The 23,490-nt window shown below is 36.1% G+C and overlaps 1 protein-coding gene across 9 annotated transcripts in view; it reads left to right on the forward strand.

The window, feature by feature from the left end:
- Positions 1-23,490, forward strand: part of NAALADL2 (N-acetylated alpha-linked acidic dipeptidase like 2) — a 1,176,025-nt gene that overhangs the window by 329,703 nt on the left and 822,832 nt on the right. For 2 of the 9 annotated variants that reach the window (XM_031451349.2, XM_064492880.1), the window contains exon 1: positions 931-2,191. The exons of 5 other annotated variants lie outside the window; for them this stretch is intronic. In XM_031451349.2, the coding sequence (XP_031307209.2) occupies positions 2,149-2,191 (43 nt within the window). In that variant the 5' untranslated portion in view covers positions 931-2,148. Of the gene's footprint in view, positions 1-929; positions 2,192-23,490 lie in introns of those variants that run through there. 2 more of the 9 variants (XM_031451345.2, XM_031451303.2) reach the window with 2 other exon arrangements.

The raw sequence follows: 23,490 nt of genomic DNA on the forward strand, positions 1-23,490 counted from the left end.
TCAGCAGTACATGCAGCACAATGTGATAAGAGCCTTAGTGAAAGGAGGAGGTCCAAGTTGTCAAGGGGCATCTGGAAGCACATAGAAGAGACCCCAACTACGGTTGGATTGAAGAATTCCTGCATATGACTTACTCCAGCAAAGGGGAAGTGATGAAGGCAGAATTTTCCAGGCGTACAAGACCCAAAGGAGAGAGAGAGAGAGGGAAAGAGAGAGTGTGTGTGTACAGGGCCCTTTATTGGTACTGAAACTGTTTCAGTATAAATGAATGTGTATTTATGTTAATTTCTGTGCAACCACAAAAACTTTTTGAGGTTTCTGTTTATCTTTATGATTCTCCTCTGCTCAAAAATAGAGGACTTCTGTATTCCACTTTCATAATAAATTCCCACATGCCATAATTCAGCTTGTAGATAACTGGTAATTTATACCTGTTATTGACTAATTTTAGGTGACTGGGGCAGGTGTGTAAATACATTTACAAGTTTGGCGTAATGAGTCAGGGTTGATGTGTGTGTTTCTCCTCTTAAGAGGAAGTCAGAATGTGATGATTATAGTGTTTTATTGGCAAGCATTCAATTTCAGGTTACTTTTGATAAAGTGTGAACATGTATATATGTTACATTATGCAATTTTACTGGGAAAAGGACTGCTCTATTCTGGAACAAACCACAACCTAGATTTTAAATCAGAAGTTCATGACATTATAATGATAAAATGGGCCTTTAACATAGTAAATGATCAGCTGATTTTACAGATGAGAAAACTGAGACCCAGAGAGGTGAATGAAAGAGAGAACTCTAAATTAAATGCCATGAGGATTTTTGTGTGTGTCATATTTGTGTTTATTTCTAATACTTTTCAGAATAGCTATTCTACTTGTTTGCCACTTCAGTTGTTTGCGTAACTTATATAATCATTTTTTCATCAATAAGCTAGCAAACATGGTGTTTGAGCCTCGGATTTTTTTTAAATTAGTCTGGTCAAAACTAAAAGTTAAAGAATTCTAGAGGAAGGAAGTAGAAATTATTTTTTATTCTAGATGTCCTCTGGGAGATAAAGTCTAAATAAATGGACTTATTTTTGTGCTCTACTTCCTCTCTTGCAAATGAATAAAGATAAATCTCCAATTTGTTGCCCATCTTTGCTAGGGATTATTTTTTGTGTGAGTCACAGCACTTTAACCCAACACTCACTATGTTTCTATTTAAAAGGCAATGCAAATATCAGTGTCCTTCTTTTACCAAGGAGGACGGAAGGCACTGGAAGACTGGATCCAATCACTTCTTTAAGTGCTCTCAGTTAATTAGTAACAACTGATGTCAGAACATTGTGACATCAGTGCTCTAGTTTTGCATTCTTTCCACCCCCAAGAAGGAGGATAAGAGGAGGGAGGAGGGAGAGAAGGAAGAAGGTGATGGAGGAAAAGGAAGAAAAGGAGGGGAGAGGGGACAGGGGGCAATGTCTCTTGTGCTTATTATCCGCCATTCACGACGTTTAGCACAGTCGTACATTATTGCTTTCAGTTTTTATAATAATCTTCTGAAATAGGTATTTTTCCCATTTTACAGTTGAGGAAACTGAGTCTCAAGTCATGCTCCTCACTTGTAGTTACTCAGCTAGTACTAGACATACCTCAAAGCTGTCTTTCCCCGTTGCACAAAACTGATTCACATGCTGTTCCTTATCTCCCTGTATTTTTTAATGGATTTTGCAAAATTCACTTTAACTTTAATTTATTTCTATATGAGAAGCAGATTGGAAACACTAACAAAACTCTGGTTCTGCACTATGGTGTGTTAGTAGTACGAACACTCTTTAGGGGATGGGGGTGGGGGAGTGTAGATACGTTTCTGGACTGAAGTGGAAGTAGGGAATTAAAAGTTAACACCAAAACTGAAACAAAGCCACGTTTTGTGAAGCACACACTAATAGTAGTCCATTGGATCAAAGGATGTGATCTCACTTCACAGTAAAACAGGTCCTGCAAGCCCAGGTAACTCAGGAAGCAGAATGGTAATTATTCACAGAAGAAAGCAGGTAGTGTACTGTTACATTACTACAGTAGAAAGTCAGAAGGTCACAGAACTTGCAGGGTAACTGACACAACTTGAAACTGCTTGGCCCCCTTTAAAAAGAAATTATAAGATGGGAGAGAATGAAGCAAGTTTACCTAACACAGCTTTGCAAGGTAAGTGCCAACAACCTCTGAAATGTTTGCAGTCAGACATTTAAGCCAAGCCGTGTAGATTACAAAGTGTGTGTATGCGTGTGTGTCTGTGCACTGCGTTTCAAGGTGTGCTTTGCCGGTGGGGAAAAGAGGCAGAGGTGTTGTTGTTTCAGAGGAAGCTGCCTTTCTCTGTTGTGCTCAACAGCTCAACGTATGCAGAAACACGAATTTGGTGGAGTAGGGCAAGTTTTATCACTTCCCAGTGCAGTGCTGGGAACTGCTACGACCAACTTCCAGTGCACTTTCACGTTAAATCTTTCCCAGCTTTGACAGAATATTGATTTTTGTCTCTGCCTGTGAGATTTTTATTTTTAATCAAATTTTGCCATCTCTGGGTGTACCAGGTAAATGTCCTTGTAATTCATATAACCATTTTCTTAAGGTAGAAAACAGGGTTTCAGAGGGCAGCTGATTGGTTGGGGAGAGCAGCTGATTTTACAGGTCTCCCTTAATCAGATACCTTTGTCCTTTGAAGGGACTGGCTTTGTTGACATTGGCCTGACTAGGCTTCTATCATTAGGCTTGTTCATAGAAACAAATAACAAGTTCGCTTACATGTTCCACTTTTTTGAGTGAAGAGTTCTTTCTTTTTAAAAAAAGGTAGAAAGTGGATTGAATGCTTATTTGTTGCCATGATCTCTAGTAGTTTACCCTCTTATGAATTATCACTTTTACAAGTTCTCATTTTGATCAAAGTTTTTTTTTTTAACAAAATCTACTTGATAATGACATTTTAATCTAATTATGTTCTTGTAGCGCTACCAGGAAGAAAATCCCCCAGCCATTCAATTTTCCAGTAAGTGTGCATAACCAAACATGTAACACTACCTATGAAATGTAACACATATGAGAACAACATGATGGTCCTAGACGTGTCTGGTCATAAAAGTATGTCACCCATTTTCTAGAGTTCAGTTGTCTTCCAGAAAACCTGTGCTTTCCCTTCATTTTTCTTTAATCCTTACTCTACTTCAATTGCTTAAGAATCCCAGAATTTTTATTCTTCTTTCTGTATGTTTCCTAAAAAATTTTTTTGAAATACTACGTAAAATGCTATTAAAAACATTTTAAATTTGAAGATTATTTTTAAAAGTTATTTAGTGCATTCTACTGAATTAAAACAAGATAAAAGGCTCATTTAGCACAACTCTAGGAAATAATTTATATGTTGTATGGACAGAATGACATTATAACATATACCTTAACTGTCTCCGTAATGTTTTTCCTTGGAAAAGCTTATGGGAAGGCTCTGGGTTGTTCAAGTTGTTCAGATGATGCTGAGTTTGTATGAAATGTATACGTCGGAATAACCTATCCTCTGCCATATGCTACATCACCTGTGTCTGTGTTCAGGGATTGAGATAAACTGAGAGTAACCAGGCCACCCCTCTCTCTCCTTGTCACCTCTCTTTGTGTCAGGATTATGGATAATATTTGCTACTTATTTTAGAGTCCTAGAGTGCATATCAATTTCCTGTTGTTTGGGGGTTTTTTTGTTTTTGTTTTTGTTTTTGTTTTTCTTGCACTTTTCTGTACTTAGGATTCAGGTAATATGTTCCACTGTGAAAGGGTTACTTTCCTTCCCTCCTGTCTGTTGATCTGCCCAACTATTTTCAGAATTAATAATCTGCATATATCAGAAAAGCATGTATACGATTTAAAATAAGAGCTATGGTAAATAATTTGAATCTCATGGTTTGAGTTAGAAAACAATGTGCCTCTATCCATAAACCTTCTGTCGTTGGCGAATACTTGTGAGATGAGTTTATTCCAGGGTATTTTCCTTTGTGCATTCTGTGAAAACTTTTCTATAAGGAATGTGTTCTCTTTTGATCTTATCTGAGTTGAAATACATCCTTGGTAGGTCTACAAATAGTTCAGATCTATCTTCTTGGAGTGTCAAAATGCTTCTATTCCAGATGTATTTGCCTTACGATTATTAAATGAACCTATTAATCAGTGAGCATTAATGAGAAACAAAGGTGCTTCAGCTGTTGGTTTGAAATCATTTCTGGATTTTTTGTTTAATTATAAAGGATAACACTGTGGGGATAATTTGTTCCTTCATTTGTATTGTGAAGGTATGAGATTTTATAAGTTTAATAACTTATAAAGTGAATCATGATATATCTTGGAGTCCTCATTTATGGATTGCTCTAACAGAATTCTATTTTCTAGGCAATAGTCTGTCCTATCTCTGTTCTTGAGTTTAAAAATTACGAAAGTAAATGGAAAAGGCATTTTGAAATGTTGTTTAATTCTGCCTTTGACTTAACATTTATAAAAAAATTCTGAAGTTCTCTAAATAATACTAATTATTGTCACCTCTGCTTGCAAGTGAGTGTCCTCTAATAGGAATGAGTATATTCACATGTTTTGTACATTAAACATATGGGTGATTTCAGTGTGTTGGCTATGAGGATAATACGTGACAATAGATTATCATTAGAACTCCATCATGTGCTTTGAATAAGTTTTCTAAGCCCATGTATCTGGATTGTCCAGATTCATTGGACCATCTCTAGTCACAACTTGGAGGCTAGCCATAGACATTGCCAGAGATTGTTCATTGTATTACTGTTTCCTGCAGGTCTCTGACCCATTATTCTACCCAGGGAGCTGGCTGAGTGTGCCCTGGTTAGTGAAACCCCTAAGCTCCCAACATTTAATGTTTCCAATGGTATTGGGAATCTATCTTTTTCCTAATGAAAGTTAAATCTTTCCAAGGTTCTCTTCAGCTTAATGTGAACAGATCTCAAATATCTTTTCCAGTGTAAAAGGCAAACACTCCCTTTCAGTCTCAAGAGTAACTCCACAGACAATCATGTAAAAACTTCATACATGAAGTTTCATAATATTCTTGGGATTCATATAATAGAATTACCTTGAGAAGGAGAGAAGACTAGAAAGATTTTTCTAATTGTTGAAAATATAAATAAAATGTATAAATAATACGACATAAGGAACAGGGATGAGTGCCGTCTAAGCGTTGTTATTTGCTGAGGAAAGGAAGCAGCATTTTCTTGCATAGTATCTACAAACACGTGTATCACCGAGTGGCACGTTGTCAGTCTGTGACAATAGTGAAAGGCCACGGCTGGGATGACAGGAGGGTGGCAAGTCCCTTCCTGGCAGTTACCTAGAAAATGCCTTAAGCTAAGGTTTCTCCGAAAGCTACCCTTGGGCATGTAAGAGCCCCTTCCTATTCTCTCGGGAAGGACATGCATTTTCTACTTCTCCCAGGGTTCTTATTAACAGGCAGAGCAGACCCTAGTCAGAATTATTAAAAAAGAAAGAATTTCTCACTATCCAGCTATGTCCCTCATCCACTGAGTCCCTCCTACCTCATGAACTCAGGCCCACGAGCTTTTCTTTCTCTCCCCTTCCTCCTTGGTCAAAATATGTGCAAGGCCACCTGTCTCTTTGTAAAAGATACGCTAGTTTATCCTCGGAATTATTTGAATCAAAGGCATCTCTGAGCCCAGTGCCGGCACAGCCTCGTGAGAGGAGATGTCTTTGCGTGGGGTCTCCCCTGAGCTGCTTGACACACCCTCTTCACTCAGGCTGCCTACTTATCAGCTGCTCAGATATTTTCAAGCATCTTCTAATTATAAACCACCTTCCTACCTCAGTTCTTCTTGGTTCTCTAGGTCTACAAATCCCTTATTTTAAAGGATACAAAAGAATAGAATTCAGCAGGAGAGATGTTTCTAAGTATAGAAAGGTTGGCCAGACCCTTTCGAAGGCATGGCCAATTCTAGACAGCAGTCAGCAGAGAGGAGACCTCTTCTCAAACCCACACAAGGAGAATTTGGCTGTCGGAGCTAGGGAAAAAGAAATCTGTAGAATATTAACATTTTCAGGTAGCGAGGAGCTTAGCAGGCCTTAAGTCCTATATTTTTATTTTGTAGAGTCGCAAACAGAGATCCTTTAAAGGAACGAAAATTGTCTTTGGTTTCTCAGAAGCAGTTGCCAGAAACTAGGTCTCCACCCTAGCTGCCTAAAGACAATAATTTTATTGAGAAATTTGGCACATAATTTCTAGGGGTATTTACTTTCCTATTTCAGAAAGGGAAATCAGGCTTATAAATGCTTTGCATATTGACATCCTTTAGTTTCTGTAGTTATGACCTGGAAAGCATTGTCCAGTATTCAGTCTATTACAGGACTCGTCTGTCTAGGCTTGGATTTTCTCTTGACTGGATAAAAGTTTCTTTGGCTTTTAAAACATTTACTTAATTTTCATCACAACCAGGAGCTGGCTTGAAATTCCATAGGCACATGCAACAAATCTCATGTATCTCATGATACAGCCATTTATTAGCAATTATACTTATTCTATTTGGCTAGTATAAGGAAAAAAAAAAATCTAAGCAGAAAGGTGCCTTAGTGTCTGTGCTTCTAAGTTGCAGCCCAAGGGCGGCAGTACTGTCTACCCCAACCTGTTATACTGGTTTGGTGTGTATGTTTACTTTCTGTGGTGGAAAAAATATCTCTGCATTCATCATTGTAAAGCATGCCTGTGAGTGACTTGAAATCTTTCTAAAACCTCAAAGAGGGCTCACCAGTGTATGAATCTTCTTTTCCACCCAATAAAAGTTTAATAATATTTTCAATTAAGAGAAATGCAAGGAGCTCTTGTTTAACCCCCTCAGTGTTCCAGGAGGAAGGCTCTCACTAGCTCTTAGTGAGAAGTTGGAACACTTATATCATTGAGACACTCTGGAAATGAATTTAGATATTGAGGTAACAGGCTATTTTGGAGTTGAAACTTCTAGAAGCTCTGCTGGAGAGGTCTTATAATCTAAGGACAAAATCAAATACATTTGGAGCAAGTAAAATTGCAGAGAATATAAAGGCATGAAATCCCAGGTGGGTCTGACCTTAGGCAAAAGTGCATGAGAAGATGGCCTGGGGACTGTTCCCCAGGTACAAGGCAGAGAACCCTCGGAGCAGACAGATGAGGTTAGGAGATGAATTCTGAAATAAGACATTAAAAAAATGGTTAAGGAAGTAACTGGGCTGAGGAGCTTTTTTCCTTGTCTTTCTAAATGGAAATTGGATCTTCACCTTCTTAGAAATAAAAAAGCAAGCAACAAACTTGAATGGAGCATTTGATAAAGGCAGTTAATGACATGATACGCAAGTTAAAACCTACTGTTGAGGGAAAAGCCAATTCTTAAATACTTTGAAATTCAGGGTTTATTCCTAGACTTTTCAATGGTCTGAGAGGCAAACTTTAATCCCCACAATTTAAATGATGTTTTATGGCACTGGAATTGTTTTAAAGAGAAACATTTCAAGTTTCAATTAAAGTCACTATAAAATCTTCTTGAATAAAAGGTGATGCATACCTACAGGATGACTTGATTGTTTCAACATTATTATTAATAATGCAATTAAAATGTGTTCCATATATTCAAAAGGTTGGAGCTGTCTTTGAATCTGCTTTCTTTTTCTTTAAAGAAATGAAACAAAGCTTGCAGTAATAATCCGATGATTACACACGTATAAACACTATATAATTATTAGCTTGTATGCCTATTCTCTAGATTTTGGAAAGGGTTTAAACAAATTTAGCTAACTGAGTAGAACAGTAAGCCAACCTCCTTGGTATCCCAAGTTTTTTGGGGGAGGATTATTAACCAAGCATGTACTTGACTTCTCATTGGAGAGTATTACACTTGATACATAAGTGAGGGAAAAAAGGGCTACTGACAAGATTGCAAAGAAAATGTGATTTGAATGAAAACACATAAAAGGCATTGAGCTTCAGCTGATCCCTTGAGCTTCTAAACTCTCTTCAGGAAAAGTAGGGGTAAATAGTTCTATTTGACAGGGCTATTTTGTTGCTCTGTTGATAGATATGTTTAACCATCTCCACAGTTGAACGCTTTAGAAGGCGCATTTATAAATGCCATTATAATTTATATTGAAATGCAATTCACTTGTTCTCTTTAAACCTTTGATCAATGTAATGCAAGTTGTGCATTGTGTACTAAGAAAATTGACTTCGACGATAGGTATAGAATCTCATAAAAGAGCCCAAAACAGAATTGTTTGAAAAGTCAACTACTAGATTTAATGCAATTCATACAAACATGCAAAAGATGCACATTTACACCTATTAAATGACGCAGTCAACTTTGCTGTGTGACTTCAGACCTTAGTGAATGATTCATTTCAAGAATTGATTGAATTTTTGAAACCATTCCATCTCAGCCATTCTTTCGTTTTCTCAAAAGCGAGTTTCTTTTCAAACAGGGCATGAGAAGCAGAGAGGATTGAAGGGTCTGTGCTTTATTTTCCTCTTTGTTTATGAACCTTTAGTGCAATCATAGACAAGTCCCATCTTCTCTTAAGCTATTGATGAATCTTGAAAAAATTTCATCACATCCACATTTCTTGATGGCAGATTTCAGAGATAGAGAACTAGACTTTGCCACAGTAAGGGGAACTTGCTTCCACTCTTGCCAATTCTTGGTGTTATAGCCACAGACACATATCCAGGAATTTAAAAAGAAATCTAGGAAGAGGTGTGATGTAAGCTGATTCTGACCAGAATGAGTGGCAGAAGGAAGAAAGTCTTTCCTGGCAAAACAGACAGCAGAGATAAGGCATAGAGATTGCATCTACCTATGTGTTTACTAATTTTATTTTTCTCTCTTACTGAGATCAAAAAGGATTTTCCAAAAATTACTACAGTGGACCTTTGAATAACATAGTTTTGACCTGTGCAGGTCCACTTATATCATGGATTTTCTCCACTAAATACATGCTATAGTACTATGCAAGTCAAAGTCAAATAATCCATGGATTTGGAACCACACACACAGAGGGCTGGAGGGCCCACTGTAAAATTGTTCATGCATTTTCAACTGCATAGGGGGTGGGGGAGTTGATGCCCCTAACCCCTGAATTTTTCAAGAGTCACTATACTTTGAAATAGGCTCCAAATAAGTAAACACAATAAAGGTTAAAATAATACAACAGTTAAAATTTGTTTGTAAAATATGTACCAGAACATTCCAAACAGCTACCAAATAAATCTGCTTTCCAGCTTCCTAGCAGCCAAAAGAAAGTAAGAAATTGGTTGTAAGATTTATGGTATTCAAATCATATAAAAATGTGGCAGTTATTCAAGAGATGCATAGATTTCTTGATTAGACATGGTGATAGAAATCAAAATAATTTCTATAGATTACAGGAAACAGGCCTAACCAGAAAAAAGGGTTTTTATTAGGTAACACTGAGACTTAAAGTTAAAAGAATTCTAGAGATAAGAAAATGGTATTATTTAAGCCATCTCAGAATCTTGACATGGATGACTTTCTCTGAGCTCCTTAAGCTGCTGCACTATCCTATCAGATGTTTGTCAGAAAAAAAATTACGTAGAAAAAATTCAAACATAAAATGAATCAGATAATAAAAAGGAAAACAAAAGAATAATTAAGAAATATAGACTTTATAAAAACTAAATTTACATGATTTAAATATTCACACTATTAAAATTTCAGAATATAAAAATAGGTCATTTTGAAAATAAGGCTGCTATATATATTTTATAAGCATATTATGCAAGTCTCTCCTGGAGTGGATTTTATATGAGTGTTGTGTGTTCGTTTTGATGAATGAAGGATTCAGTACAGTCACTGTAACAGATTTGGTGGTGGGAAGGGGATGGTAGGTGGGGCAGGGATACAGGGTAAGAATGAGGAACACACATTGGTATTGATAATATTCCTGTTGCACTATAAATCTACTCTAAATGCTCCAATCTATAAACTATAGGTACAGCGAGGTAATAACGTTGCCTTAAGTTTTATTTTCCTTACAGGTAAATAGGAATTTGAGGGTAAAAATGAAAAAAATTTAATAAGAAAGTATTAATCTTTTTTTCATTCTTGAGTCTTTCTCATCAATTTAAGTTCATATTTTATATTCTTTTCAGTTTATCATTTGACCTCTAGGGATTTGTTTGGGCATCATCTTTTTACTAGATTGGAAAATGTATAGTATTGCTATACTTTTAGAAATTAGTAATTGCCAAATTGTGTTTACTAAAATACTTCTGCATAACTTAACATAATTCACAATACCATTGGTATTTAGTTAATAGAGTGTTGTGGAAAGGTAGTCTTCATATGAAAGTTTCATTTTTATAAATTGATGAGTTAGTAAATAATTTACTTCCATAATTAGATAAATAAAAAGGGGAAAACTAGTATTCATTAGATACTACATTTAGGTGGAAATTTACTAAGCTTATTTGAAACTCACAACAATCTTGGCCTCCTCCCTTCTGCCAACAGATTCACTAAGCTGATTCCCTACTAGACATCTGTATACTGGTAATACCTGCTGAATTTCCTATGGTTTGCTTCTTGTCATTCAATTATTAGATCAAATATCATCTCAGTGATACCTTCTCTAGCCTCTCAAACTAAAGCAGCCAGTCTCTGTCTTTTTTTTTTAATTTATTTTTTGTTGAAGTATAGTCGATTTACAATGTTAGTTTCAGGTATACAGCAAAGGTATACAGCTGTATACTTTTGCTATATATGTGTATATAAATATATTAGATCCTTTTCCATTGCAGCCCATTACAAGAAATTGAATATAGTTCTCTGTGCTATACAGTAGGTCCTTGTTGTTTATTTTATATATAGTAATATGTATCTGTTAATCCCAAACTCCTAACTAATCTGTCCCTCCCCTCACATCCCCCCTGGTAAGCACAGTTTGTTTTCTATGTACATGAGTCAATTTCTGGTTTGTAAATAAAATTTGTATCTTTTTTTTTTTAGATTCCACCTGTAAGTGACAGCGTATGATATTTGTCTTTCTCTGATTGACTTACTTCACTTAATATGGTAATCTCTAGGTCCATCCAGGTTGCTGCAAATGTCATTATTTCATTCTTTTTTATGGCCGAGTAATATTCCATTATATATATACCACATCTTCTTTATCCATTTATCTGTGGATGTTTACGTTGTTTCCATGTCTTAGCTATTCTAAATAATGCTGCTGTGAACATTGGGGTGCATGTGTCTTTTTGAATTATAGTTTTCTCCAGATATATGCCCAAGAGTTGAATTACTGGACCATATGGACAGTATGGAGGTCCCTTAAAAAATTAAAAATACACTTACCATATGATCCAGCCAGTCTCTGTCTTAATGCCTGATTTTAAATATCTCATCATGAGCCGTTTTTTTTCTTTTAGTATTTTTGTTTATTGCCTGTTTTCCTGCGATAAAATGTTCTCTCCTTGAGATAAAAGACCATGGCTGGCTTTATTTTGCTACCTAGAATTATTGCTAACACATACTATATTTTCAGTAAGTGTAAGTTTAATATATTCAGAAAAATACACATGAAATGCATAGTAGTATTTTTTGTGTCTAGACAATTTACATTTTTTCTAACATGTAAATTAGTTGAGCATAAAGTATCAATCACTTAACATGGTAAATGCAAAGCAGAATAAAATAAGAAGCCTTAACTGAAAAACTGACAAATAAAAGAAGTCTTAAAATGGAAAGATACCTTTTTCTAGAATGATAGTTGACATAGATCCTCTGTTCTCAAATATCAGGATCAGAGTATTGTTCATTTTCATCTTCTCTAGTTTTGTGGACCTTGGTTGGATTTACCCAGATGAGCTCTCAACAGAGTCCCAAGTATGAGACAATGATGATGGTGGTGATAGAGGAAAATTGTTTTGAGTGTTCTATATTTATTATTTTATTTAATCTTCACAGTATTCAATAAGGAGTATATGTTCAATAAATACAAATATAAATAATTATATGACTATATTTTCTTTGTATTTACTTGTATTTTCCTTCTGCTTTATTTATAATTCATCCTCATCACTGTCCATCATCTCATAGTGACAGAGAGCTAAGTTCATGTGATGTTGATGGGATGTGACAAAAAGAAATAAATCTGAGGGATACTTGAGGTTAAATTGATGTTTGCTTGTATGCAATGCTGAAGGAGGAAGAGGTTGTAAAAACTGGGTTTCTGGCTTAGGTGACAGAGAGAATAGTATTAACTGATTTAGGGAGTGTAGGATGGGGAATAATTTAGAGGAGAGAAAAATGAGACTGCTTTAAACAAAAATAATATTAAGTTATCAGTCTAACTGATGAAAATGCCCAGGACTTACATTGTAAAAATGAGACTAGACCTTGAGAGAGAGAACTGGGATGGAATTAGGGAGTTGGAAATTATTAAAACTTAAATCACAGATGACATTTTGGATAGATAAGATTGTACAAGTATAGGAATTAAAGGAGGAAGAGAAGACCTATGATAGAGTCTAGAAAATACTGACATCTAAAGTACAAGTAGAAACAAAAGAAACCGAGATGGGGTCATGGAAGACAGAGAAGACACAGGTGACAGAATTTTGTGGGAGATGCACAGTGGGGATTTTTATTGAAGAAGGGTGAAATATGTCAAATGACGGAATAGTCAGGTAGCTAAGATTTGCTGATTCAAGCCTGTAATTTAAGTGAGACATGAGGAAGAGACAATTTGAGAATTAGCAGGAATGAGGTGAGAGGAGGAGACAAAATTATAAACAACACGGAGCTTAAAATAGTAGAAGTTCACTCGTTGTGCCCTGGGAAATGGCTGTAGTTAGGGAGTGGGAGAAAGAAGAGTGAACAAAGGAGGCAGTTGCATCTCAACCGTTCTATGAGGTAAGTATAAATTTCAGTTTTCACAAAAGAGGAAACACTGTCTGTGAGGTATAAGATGAAGGTACTAAGATAGGTGTTCAGTGAATCTTGGAGCAGTAGAGTAACTTTAAAGAGCAGAGGGCAGCTTTCTTTCTATAAGGAAGTAGAAGAGTGAGGGTAATGATGAATTCCCTGTGAGTTCCATCACTCATGGCAAATGGCCTGCGTCTTTGCCGCAAAGGATGAGTTCATCCAGCCAAGAGTTAGGGTGGAGCTGTGTGTGGGGTGTTGAATCCATGAAAGGTGAATAAAATTATTGTCCAGAAGCAGCCTCAGTGAAGTTGGACAAGAGAGAGTGTCAGTGAATGTGGGAAAGCAACAGGAAAAAATGGAGGCAGATGATTAAGCTAATTTTCATAGAGACATGCGTGAGTTTGTGTGAGAGTGTGTGTGTATTTTATTGGCTTGTCTACAGATATAGCTTGAGATGGTAATTCTGGAATACTTAGGCTTCATCATTTAGCACCATCCAATAAGCCTACTCCAGCTAGTTTTCTTCAGATTGTATGCCACTGCACCTGAACAGAACTAGAAGAGAGAGCAAATTTCATTACAAATCCACCCGGCTTTTAAAGGCAATAGAACACCCAGGCCTGACTGCAAATCAACTTTTATAGTGGTATCTTCTCATCTATGTAACATTAGCAAAGCACCCATATATGCCACTGGCCATATAGCATGAATGTGGCTGACATACTGGACTTCAGGATGAGGGGAACACACTTTCCATTTGACTTTGTTTGAAGAAAGCCAAATAAGGTTGGGATCAATGTTTATTCACTCCAAGATTCCAAGACTCTTGGATAATTAGTGATTCACATCTGGGTTTGTATGATTATGTTGTTATCATCACTAATATTAATGAAAAGAGTGAGTAATACAATTGGACATTTAGTAAATACCAGTAAGGAGCAAAGCTAGAATTTAAATCTGGGATGTATCTGACTCTGTTGCTTCTTAACTGCTGCATTTCCCACGGGTCCCTTTTGAAAAGAGCTATTTAAAAAAATTAGATTGTCCAAGGAGTGTGTTTCAAATATTTACCATTTACATCCATATGCAAAAAATAGTGACTGTTAATTTTTAGTACTGAAATGAGCCCATTCCATAGTTGATATATCTGCTTTCCTATGGATATTGTGTTTTACAAGAACTCACAGGATTTCATGCACACATATAGTGTTTTCTGTTTGGATGTGTCATGATTCCTCTTATCCTACCTACCCTCACATCCTTATGATATTTCCATCACACCTACATTCCTGGCACTTTTATTGAAGGTGATAAAGCTCTGGAGAAGTAGTTTGAGGTAAATGGGTTCTACTAAATTCAGGAATGTTTTGACCATTAACCTTCAGTTTGAGGTTTTAGGTGACCACACACTAGTATAAAAGAATATAGATTTACCTCTACAAAATACAGCTTAAAGAGGTTTTTAAACAATTGATGCTTTGCTGATGTAGGAGATATTTCCTCTTCAGTGTTTCTAACTTAACAAATTACATGTAAAAGCCATAAACTCCTTTATATTATCCATAAACATAATAAAAAATGTTATACCACATAACTTTGACTTAGTCAATAATTCTAGGCTTAGCCTTAGGGTTTGAAGAGAAAATTATTCCTGTTACACATTTTAATTATGCTATAAACTTTGGGAAATAGCTATTGATCTTCAGTATCCGGCATCAGAAAGTTGTTTCCTCCTTGCTCGGTAGTCAGTGAAAGTATACCATTCAGACTAACAGTGAAGAATTTCAGAGGAAACCAAAGTAGTATATGTACAGTAAAGGATATATTTTGGGTGCATTTGAGTAACTTAAAAGCTAAGAAACTTAGAAAGATCACCTCTTCTAAACATCTTTCTCCAGGAAACTAGAAATATTGAGTTAAAAACGATATTACCTTGTTTTAACAAAAAGCTATTCTCTAATGATACTCTTATCTCTAATATTTTAATACAGAAATAGGAGGGTCTAATCAGAAATCTTTCTTTAAACTTATACGTTTAAGATTATCCAAAGCTTCTAGAGTGAACATTGTGATTATCATTTTAGAAGTTATTAAGTCACAAATTTTTATCATCAAATGAGTAAAATGGGTAAAGTCTTCCATTCTGTTAAAATTAAACAGACATCTAACATCCACAATGATGATGATGATGATAATGATGATGATGAAAAAGAAGAGGAAGATGAGGAGGGAGAGAAGGGAGGAGGGGGACAAAATGGTCACTGTATGCTGAACTTTTATCGGAGGATGAGTACTGCTGTAGATGCTCTACATATATGGCCATATTTAAGCCTCACATCCATCATGTGAGAATGGGGCTCAGTTTTCTCATTTTGCAGAAGATTCAGCCAGGTTAAGTAACTCAGGATTACACAGGGACTTAATGGTAGAGCTGGGATTCAAACCCAGGAGTGTCTGCCTCATGTAACCATGGTCGTCTTGAATTGATATAGGCTCCTTCAGTTGCCATTTTCAGCAAGTTGAAAGTTCTTTAAAGTTGAGAGCATTTAAGTGAAATAGATTTATATTTAAATCAAAACTTACCAAATTTAGGATTATGCATTTGTTCATTCAACAAGTATTTATTGACATGTGATTGTGTATCAGACCAAGTGTTAGGAACTACTGAAGCTAAATTCAGTGAGTCATGGACCACAGCAATTCGTAATCCACTATAGGAGATACTACACAGTAATACAAAAGAAGGAAAAAAGCGTGTGTGTGTGTGTGTGTGTGTGTTTGTGTATGAATATATTGTTTATGGCGCTTCAGAGTTCTCTGATAAACTTCTATAATTACTTCCTTTTCAATTTCAAAATCTAATTAAAGGTATAGTCATTCAACTTTGATACTAGGATGTCTTGTTTGGTAATTTGGGGGCCTCAGCATCTTCATAACCCCAGCTGTAAAGATGCTATTTGAGAGCATCAGCAGGGAATATGTATTGACTTTTCTAGCCACAGGGCACCCCCTATCTCCTCACACTGGGAATTGATGAGTAGTAATCTTCACCCCTTTTCTTCCCTACGCATTTCTTCCTAACCCACAATGTAATTAAACCCATTGGTTAAAGAATCTATTAAGCATTCCATGGGTCTAATGCCTTTAATAGTGGCTCTGGATACAATGGTTTGCACCAATCAATTTAATGCAGTTTTACATAAAACATAAAACTCAAACTCAAAATATAATTTTTGAAATATAATATACAAGTCTGTATTTCTTTATAAAGAAAAGTACAGTTTTCTCCAACTATGGTTTAATTTTGGGGCTGCCATCAAGCTTCCATTGAAACTTTTGCATGTATTTGGTTTATAATTTGGTAAAGGTAGGTTACAGGCAGTCAGTTTTTAACCACAGCAGGTATAAGCAGAATTTTCAAACTCAAATTTATTTTTTGTTTGAATCTTAAACATTGAAGAGAGAAGCTAATGATATATGCAGATTGTCTCTCATCTACTTTATAACTTTCTCCAAGGATATATAAGTGAAGTAAGGTGTCTTAGCCAGTTCAGTGCCTCTGAACAAACATTAGTCATGGGATTTAGGCATTTTGTAATGGTTCAAATTTTTAAAAGAAGATATGTGAAGGCTACTATATTCAAGGTACTGATCTTGGAAATTTTATTGTCACCTCATTTCATTCTCACAAAAATATCTAAAACTATTACCAGCTTTTATGTTACCATTTGTGTGCAAGTTATCTTACTGGGAAGCAAATGAATGGAAAGAGGGAAGTTTAAGCAGAGAAGTAATAGTTGATTCCTCCTGAAAGAAGGAAGAGTTCTCTAGTCAAATAAATGAAAATGTTCCTTGAGGGGTAAGGAACTAGTTGTACAAAGGCATGCTGGCATGACTAGTGTGTTTGCAGAATTTCAAACACTGTTTCATAATATGTGCCAATAAACATTAGTTACTGGAATGTGGAGTTTGTTTTTCTGTGCTGGCATAAAACATCTTTCCAGCCCACTGAGTACAGTGGAGTTTTAAGGCTAGCTAAAGTGTAAACAGAGTAGATGGTCATATGAAGTAAAAACTGCTTCATCTCAGCCTATGTGGGACTGTGTAGTCAAGGCTCCGTGTCCATTCGCCAGATTGCACGTGAGCACATGAACTCATGTCAAAGATGTTAACCACAGTTTAGGTGAGCTGCTATGTGGAGAACATCAGCTTTTCTTCACAAATTTGCTCTTATATGAGAACGGAATATCAATGCCTCTTGACTTCAGTCTCCTCTACTGGTCCTTAATATGCCAACTTAAAATACTTACATAGTGGACAGGAAGGCAGCGAGGGAATTTCCTGGCCTTCTTTCCTGCCAAATTGACAGGTTGCATTGCAGCAGGTGCACAGCAAAGCGATTAAGAATGTACAGGCTGACAAAACGTGTGTGATGTGACTTCAGGCATTTTATGTGAATGATATGTCATGGCAAGTATTGGCCTCAAGAGATTATACCCTGGGTTCTGGGGTCTGAGGACAATCTATATGCATATAAAAGCATCACTGAGAAGGTGAGAGCTCAAGGAAAAATAACCTTGACTAGGAGTCTACATAAATGAAGTACATTGCAATGTAAGGTATATTTTTTGCTACTTAAATATTTTACAAATGTCCTATTTATATGAGTAGATGCAATAAGCATCTGTCTTCGGTGATGTGATTTTTTTTGACTGCTGAACAACTCATTCAGCTGTCAGGAGGACAGAGACTGTGGTTCATTAAAATTCATGATTGGAAAAAAAAATCCAATGTCATCCAATTCATTTTAAGAACACAGTTAGCCCCTGTTATCAACGTCTCCACCTCTAGGATGCCTGACTTACTTTACATGTAACAAGTTAAACTCAATATGAGTGCTATTGCCTTGCTCACTGATTTTCAGAAATTATCAAAAAGCAAGAGTGAAAAAAGTAAATTTTAGATGATAAAGTAAGTGTTCATCATGTATGTACATACAGACATTTGCAAAGAAATTCAAGAAAAATATAGACTTACAGAAACATTTCCATAGATCACCAGGTGACAAACCCCCAGATTAAGGATTTTTGATTTCATGTACATTTTTAAGATTCAAGGTAAATAGATTTCATCAGATTTTCAAAGGAATCCATGATGTGAACAGCATTAAAATGATTTCTAAAATCTTTTCTATACCAAAAATTGTGTAATTCACCTGATGTCCTAATATAGTCCTGTTAAGATTTACTAATTTTTCTCCAAAGAAATAGAAATATGTCTTATAGTCTAAGAAAAAATAATTCTGTGCCCCCTAATTTATGACTAAAATAACTATAATTTGGAGTATAAAAACTGTAATAGCAAAGAATTTTCTGCACTTTTTGATCAGCATTTAAAAGCAATCACAAATTAAAGTAATATGTTGCCAGTGAGGATTAAGGTGGAGTGTTATTTGCATATTTTTTATTTCACGTGTACCATTAAAACTGCAAATGAAAGTGCTACCTGTATTTCTAATATAGAGATAAATGCTTAAGAGAATTAGGCATAGTGCTATATTAATGTTATAGTGCTATATTAATACTTAATTTTTTTAAATTCCCATTTACTGATCCACTTAAAATGGATTAAAGTGAAATTCTGTGAATTTTTGGATAAAATAAAATGTGTATCTTAAGACTTGTACAAAAACCTAATATTTCAACCAGATTGATTCCCAGCATATATGTTATAATGTATGCTAAATGTTCATTTTAATGTAATCAGATACTAATAGCACAAATAATCTTGGGCTTTAGCAGAACGAGGCATTTTACACAAAATATAGTAGGAGTTGTCACTTCATTATTGTATGTGCAAAGGTAGGAAATGATACTGAATAGGGTTTGGGTTTTTATTCTGAGACCTCATTAGAGTAAAGTAGCAAGAGTCGCAGGACCCACTGACAACAGCTGCAGAAAAACCGAAGTGTGTTTTGTGTTTGATTTTACTCTCCCACTTGTTTGCTATGTTTTCTTTCTAACACGCCTAGCCTTTCTCCCCAGCCTTTTTCCCCTCTGTCCCTCCTGTCATATCACCTTCTTAAGGTACTTTGGCATAAAATGACCCAATAAAATTCTCCACAGTAAATGCTTACGTTGACAATGGTGGTATTTCAAGCATAAGTGGGAGATGTACTTTTATATGATAGCACTTGCTCTACATCCTTGAAAACTATCACGTAGATGTGGCGTCTGTTGAGATTTTAAGGTTAATGAGGTCTTACTCTGCCCTCCTCCTTAATTTTCCCTCATTCACTGGGTCATACCTGAAATTCCACAGACTGAAAATCTTTATAGTTAAGCAAATTATATTAACTATGTTAATGATTTATTCTCTTCCTCTGTTTTATTGCATTTTAACAGCCGTCTCTTGTAAGGTGGCCTGAAGAGGAGGTCTTCTGGACTGGGGTCTTAGTCGTGTGCTGTCTTAGTCAGCTCAGGGTGCTGTAACAAAATGCCATAGGCTGGGTGCCTTAAACAACAGACATGCATTTCTCACAGTTCTGGAACGTGGGGAGTCCAAGATCAAGGTGCCTGCAGATGTAGTTCCTGGTGAGGGCCGCCTTCCTGGCTTGTAGATGACTGCTTTCTTTCTGTGTCCTCATGTGGCATAGAGAGAGAGAGAGAGAGAGGGTGCTCCTGACTCCCTTCTTCTTCTTATAAGGACACTAATCCCATGGTGGGGCCCCACCTTCCTGACCTTAGCTATACCCAGTGACCTCCCAAAGCCCCACCTCCAAATACCATCACATTGGGGATTTGGGCTTCAACATATGAATCTGAGGGGGACACAAACATTTAGCCCACACATGTGCCATTCAAGCAATGACTTAGACTCTTACCTTTCAGCTCTATTTCATGTATTTTTGCCTCTATGTTGCTATTTCTTTCCCTCCTTTCTCTATCAGACGTTATATCTTGGTAATTCAGTACAACAATTAACAAATTTATGAAGTTGATTAACATATTCTTAGAGCTGAGTTAAATTGGTCTCCACCTCTCTGGGGTTGAGGCTGCTTTTCATAAATCAGCATGTAGAGTAAATAGAGATTTCCTTAGTTTCTGCTCAGTTCTCAACTCTGCCAATATTAGGCATCTGGAAAAAGCTCCCTCACCCCCACAAAAGGAAAACCAACCCCCAAAACAAAGGAAAAACATCATTTTGAATACAACTGTTTAGTTCCAGAACTTTTTATTACCTTTCAACTTTGTTCTTTTGGGATTCGTTCTATTATAAATACATTTTCCTTGGGTTAAAGAGCTTTGAGAGTTTATAGCTGTCTTAAATAAATGTTTGACTGTATGTAATGTAGAATAAAAATGAAAATTGTTAAGTAGAACTGCAAGGGAGAAGTACTAAGACCAATAGGTAGTAACTATGAGGCAATGGATTTTAGCTAAATGTAAGGAAGGCTTTTCTATAGTTTAAAGATGGTGCAATTTCTTTTTCTCATAAGGAAAACAGAAATTTACTATCATAAGAAAGTAAATTCCTTATAAACAGACATAGTCCTGCATAAGTGAAATAACCACATAGTTATGGAATAACCCATGGTCAAGGAAGATACAGAGGAGACTCATAGAGTTATGTGTGGTGATTATTTAGGATACTTCCAGAACCTAGAGGGGTCTACTTAAATGCTAGTTTTCATGTATACATTTAACATGAAATGACCTTAAAGAAGAACAGAGTGATATACTGGACCCTCACATTTGGTAACTTTGCATCTGGCTTTGTAACAACTTTGCAATTAACTTTGGATATATAATATCTAGGCACAATCTAGTAAGATCTTCAAAAATCAACAAATGTCATAGAGTACTTTTAGAAATAACAGTATTTAAAGGATTAAACACAATGCTCAAACTGAGAATGTAGTGAATTATTGATTGACAAGTTGAGAACTCAGATGAAAGATTTCTGTATATTTAGGTAATGCAAATTTCCAAGTAAATCTTTTTTATTTAAAAAAATTTTTTTGCACCTTAATGGACTGAATCATTGGAATTTGGCCAAACTGTTGAATTATTATCCTTTAAGAAAATGTACAGCCTACCCAGCTAAAACTGCTTAAAATTGCACGAGAGAACATGTTCCTGTGAAAAATCTACAACATTGAAAAAACCCTACATGTTCAGGATTAGGTTTTTAAAAGCATCTTAATTTATAGGTGTTGCTTCCTGGGATCAAGTGTCTCATATTACTCTACACCTGGTATCTGTGATGATTGTTGAATCCTTGTATGAGGATGGAATGACTTGCTGGCCTCCTTGAAATTTTTCTTTCTGGTAGTAAGCTCAGTTTCTGTTCTGCTGCTCTCTTGTCCCTGCCCCTGCATACCACAGCAAGGAAAAGTTAATTCTGGCTTTTCCTCGCCTTCCTCCTGCCCCCACTCCTCTGCTATTCATTAAAGACATCATATCTAATGTCCGACTCTCATGATTAGTGTGTCTCAGAAGACACAAGATAAAAAATGGCCGGTTAGATGAAAGTAGAGCCATGTGTCTATTTGTCATTTTTATTAAAAGAAGTACATGTGCCAACACCATGCTTTCCTGCAGGCCTTCTGTGGCCTTTAACGTTCATATAAAACTCTGTATTACTATCTTGCGTCAGTGTCAGTAAGCATATGATAAGTAAAGTTATTTTATGTATCTATGCCTGAGAAAGATTTTCTAGCTTTGCCAGCACGGAACAAGCCAAAAGACCGTTTGGGGGTTTTTGTTTTTTGGGTTTTTTTGAGTTTATAGAAGTAGAGATAACCTTCCAACACACAAGTAGAGTTTCAAGTTATTTTATGTATGTCCCTCTATATTTACAAATATGTTTACTAAACATATATCCTTCTATATTTATTTTTTTCATCTTTGTTAATGTGGCATGCCAAACAATAAGATAAGTCTATTTTATTAAGGAACACCTTGACTATAGACAGTTTTAATTGCAGAGATAAAGAAGAAACCCAAATTTGCTCCTTCTTAATCTTATCAAAGTCAGATTTCCTAGTTAATCCCCTTTACTGTAGATCAGCACAGTACGGTCTCCAATCTAAAAGCAGAAAGAATCAGGTTCTTATTTTTAATGACCTTGTCTTTAAAATACATAAACTTAAGTGGCTGCTGGTTATGATCTGATAATATAGTAATTTTTTTTAGTTTCAATATTTCTTTTTTATTCCTCTTGAGGTACATATTTCATAAACAGTTTTGAAATACAAATTATTTTCTTTTCTATATGATTTCAAAATTTCTATGTATTAAATTTTTATAAATCTAGCAATATATTCTGTATGATTGCTTTCTTCAAAGGATTTTAAAATCTATATTTATAAGATCAAGTAAATAAGAAATTAATCATAATTCTCTTGGCCTCGCTTCTCATCCTACAAGCTACAGCCCCATTTTTCTTACTTTTTTTGTAGCCAATCTCCTTTAAATAATTGTCCCTGTTTGTGGTCTCTTATTTCTTTCTTCCTATTTTATCTTATGCCCATTCTCAAAAGGTGTTTATTCAGACCATTCACCAAAACTACACTTACCAACATCATTTATGATCTTTGTTCTAAATCCATTAAATTATTCATCTTCATCCTACTTGATCTATGAGAGCATCTGACAGTGATCACTCTTTCCTCTTTCCATCCCTGGCCTTGGGGTACCGCATGTTCTTGGTTTTTCCCTACTTTGCTAGTAGCTCCTGGTCAGTCTCCTTTGCCAGCTTATCTACTTAGACCTACTCTCTTCATGTTGGAGTGCCCAGGGGCCAGTTTTGGTTCTCTTCTCTGTCTTTCCTTTCTCTTTAGAGATCTCTTATCTGCTCTATGCTAACAGCTCTCAACTTTCCATTTCTACCCTTGATCTTTCTTTTGATCCCTAGACTCGTACATCAGTTACACATGCAGCATCACCACCTGGATATTTAACAGGTGTCTCAAACTATGCTGCACTTCAGATGGTCTCCCCAGACCTGCTTTGGTGTTCCATATCTCAGTGGGAAGTAACTCCATTCTTCCAGTTGTTCAGCCTGAAAAAACAAACAACACAAAACAAACACAGAAATCCTCCCCTCCCACCCCACCCCCACTGTAGGCTACATTTAACCTTTTGGGAAATGCTAATCTCTCTGCCTTCAGAACACATCCAGAGTTTGACTACTTCACTGCCACTGACACCACTGTGGTCTCAATTAGCAGCATCTCTTGTTCGCAGTATTTCACTTGTGTCGTAACTGATTTTCTGTTTCTGTTCTTGGTCCTCTTACAGCTTTTCCTCAACACAGCCATGGTAGCCATCCTAGAAAATGCCTCACGTGCCTCTAATTGAGGGCTTTGTATCAGCTCCCCCCTCCGCCTAGACTGTTCTCACAGACATCCACGTGGGTTGACTCCCCCACCTGCTTTAAGTCTCAACTGTTCCTATCTTAATTAGGCATGTTCGTTTCTTAGGGCTGCCATAGCAACGTAGTACAGACTGGGTGGCTTAAAGCAACAGA

This window comes from Camelus dromedarius, chromosome 2, assembly GCF_036321535.1.
Source record: "Camelus dromedarius isolate mCamDro1 chromosome 2, mCamDro1.pat, whole genome shotgun sequence".
NCBI lineage: Eukaryota > Metazoa > Chordata > Mammalia > Artiodactyla > Camelidae > Camelus > Camelus dromedarius.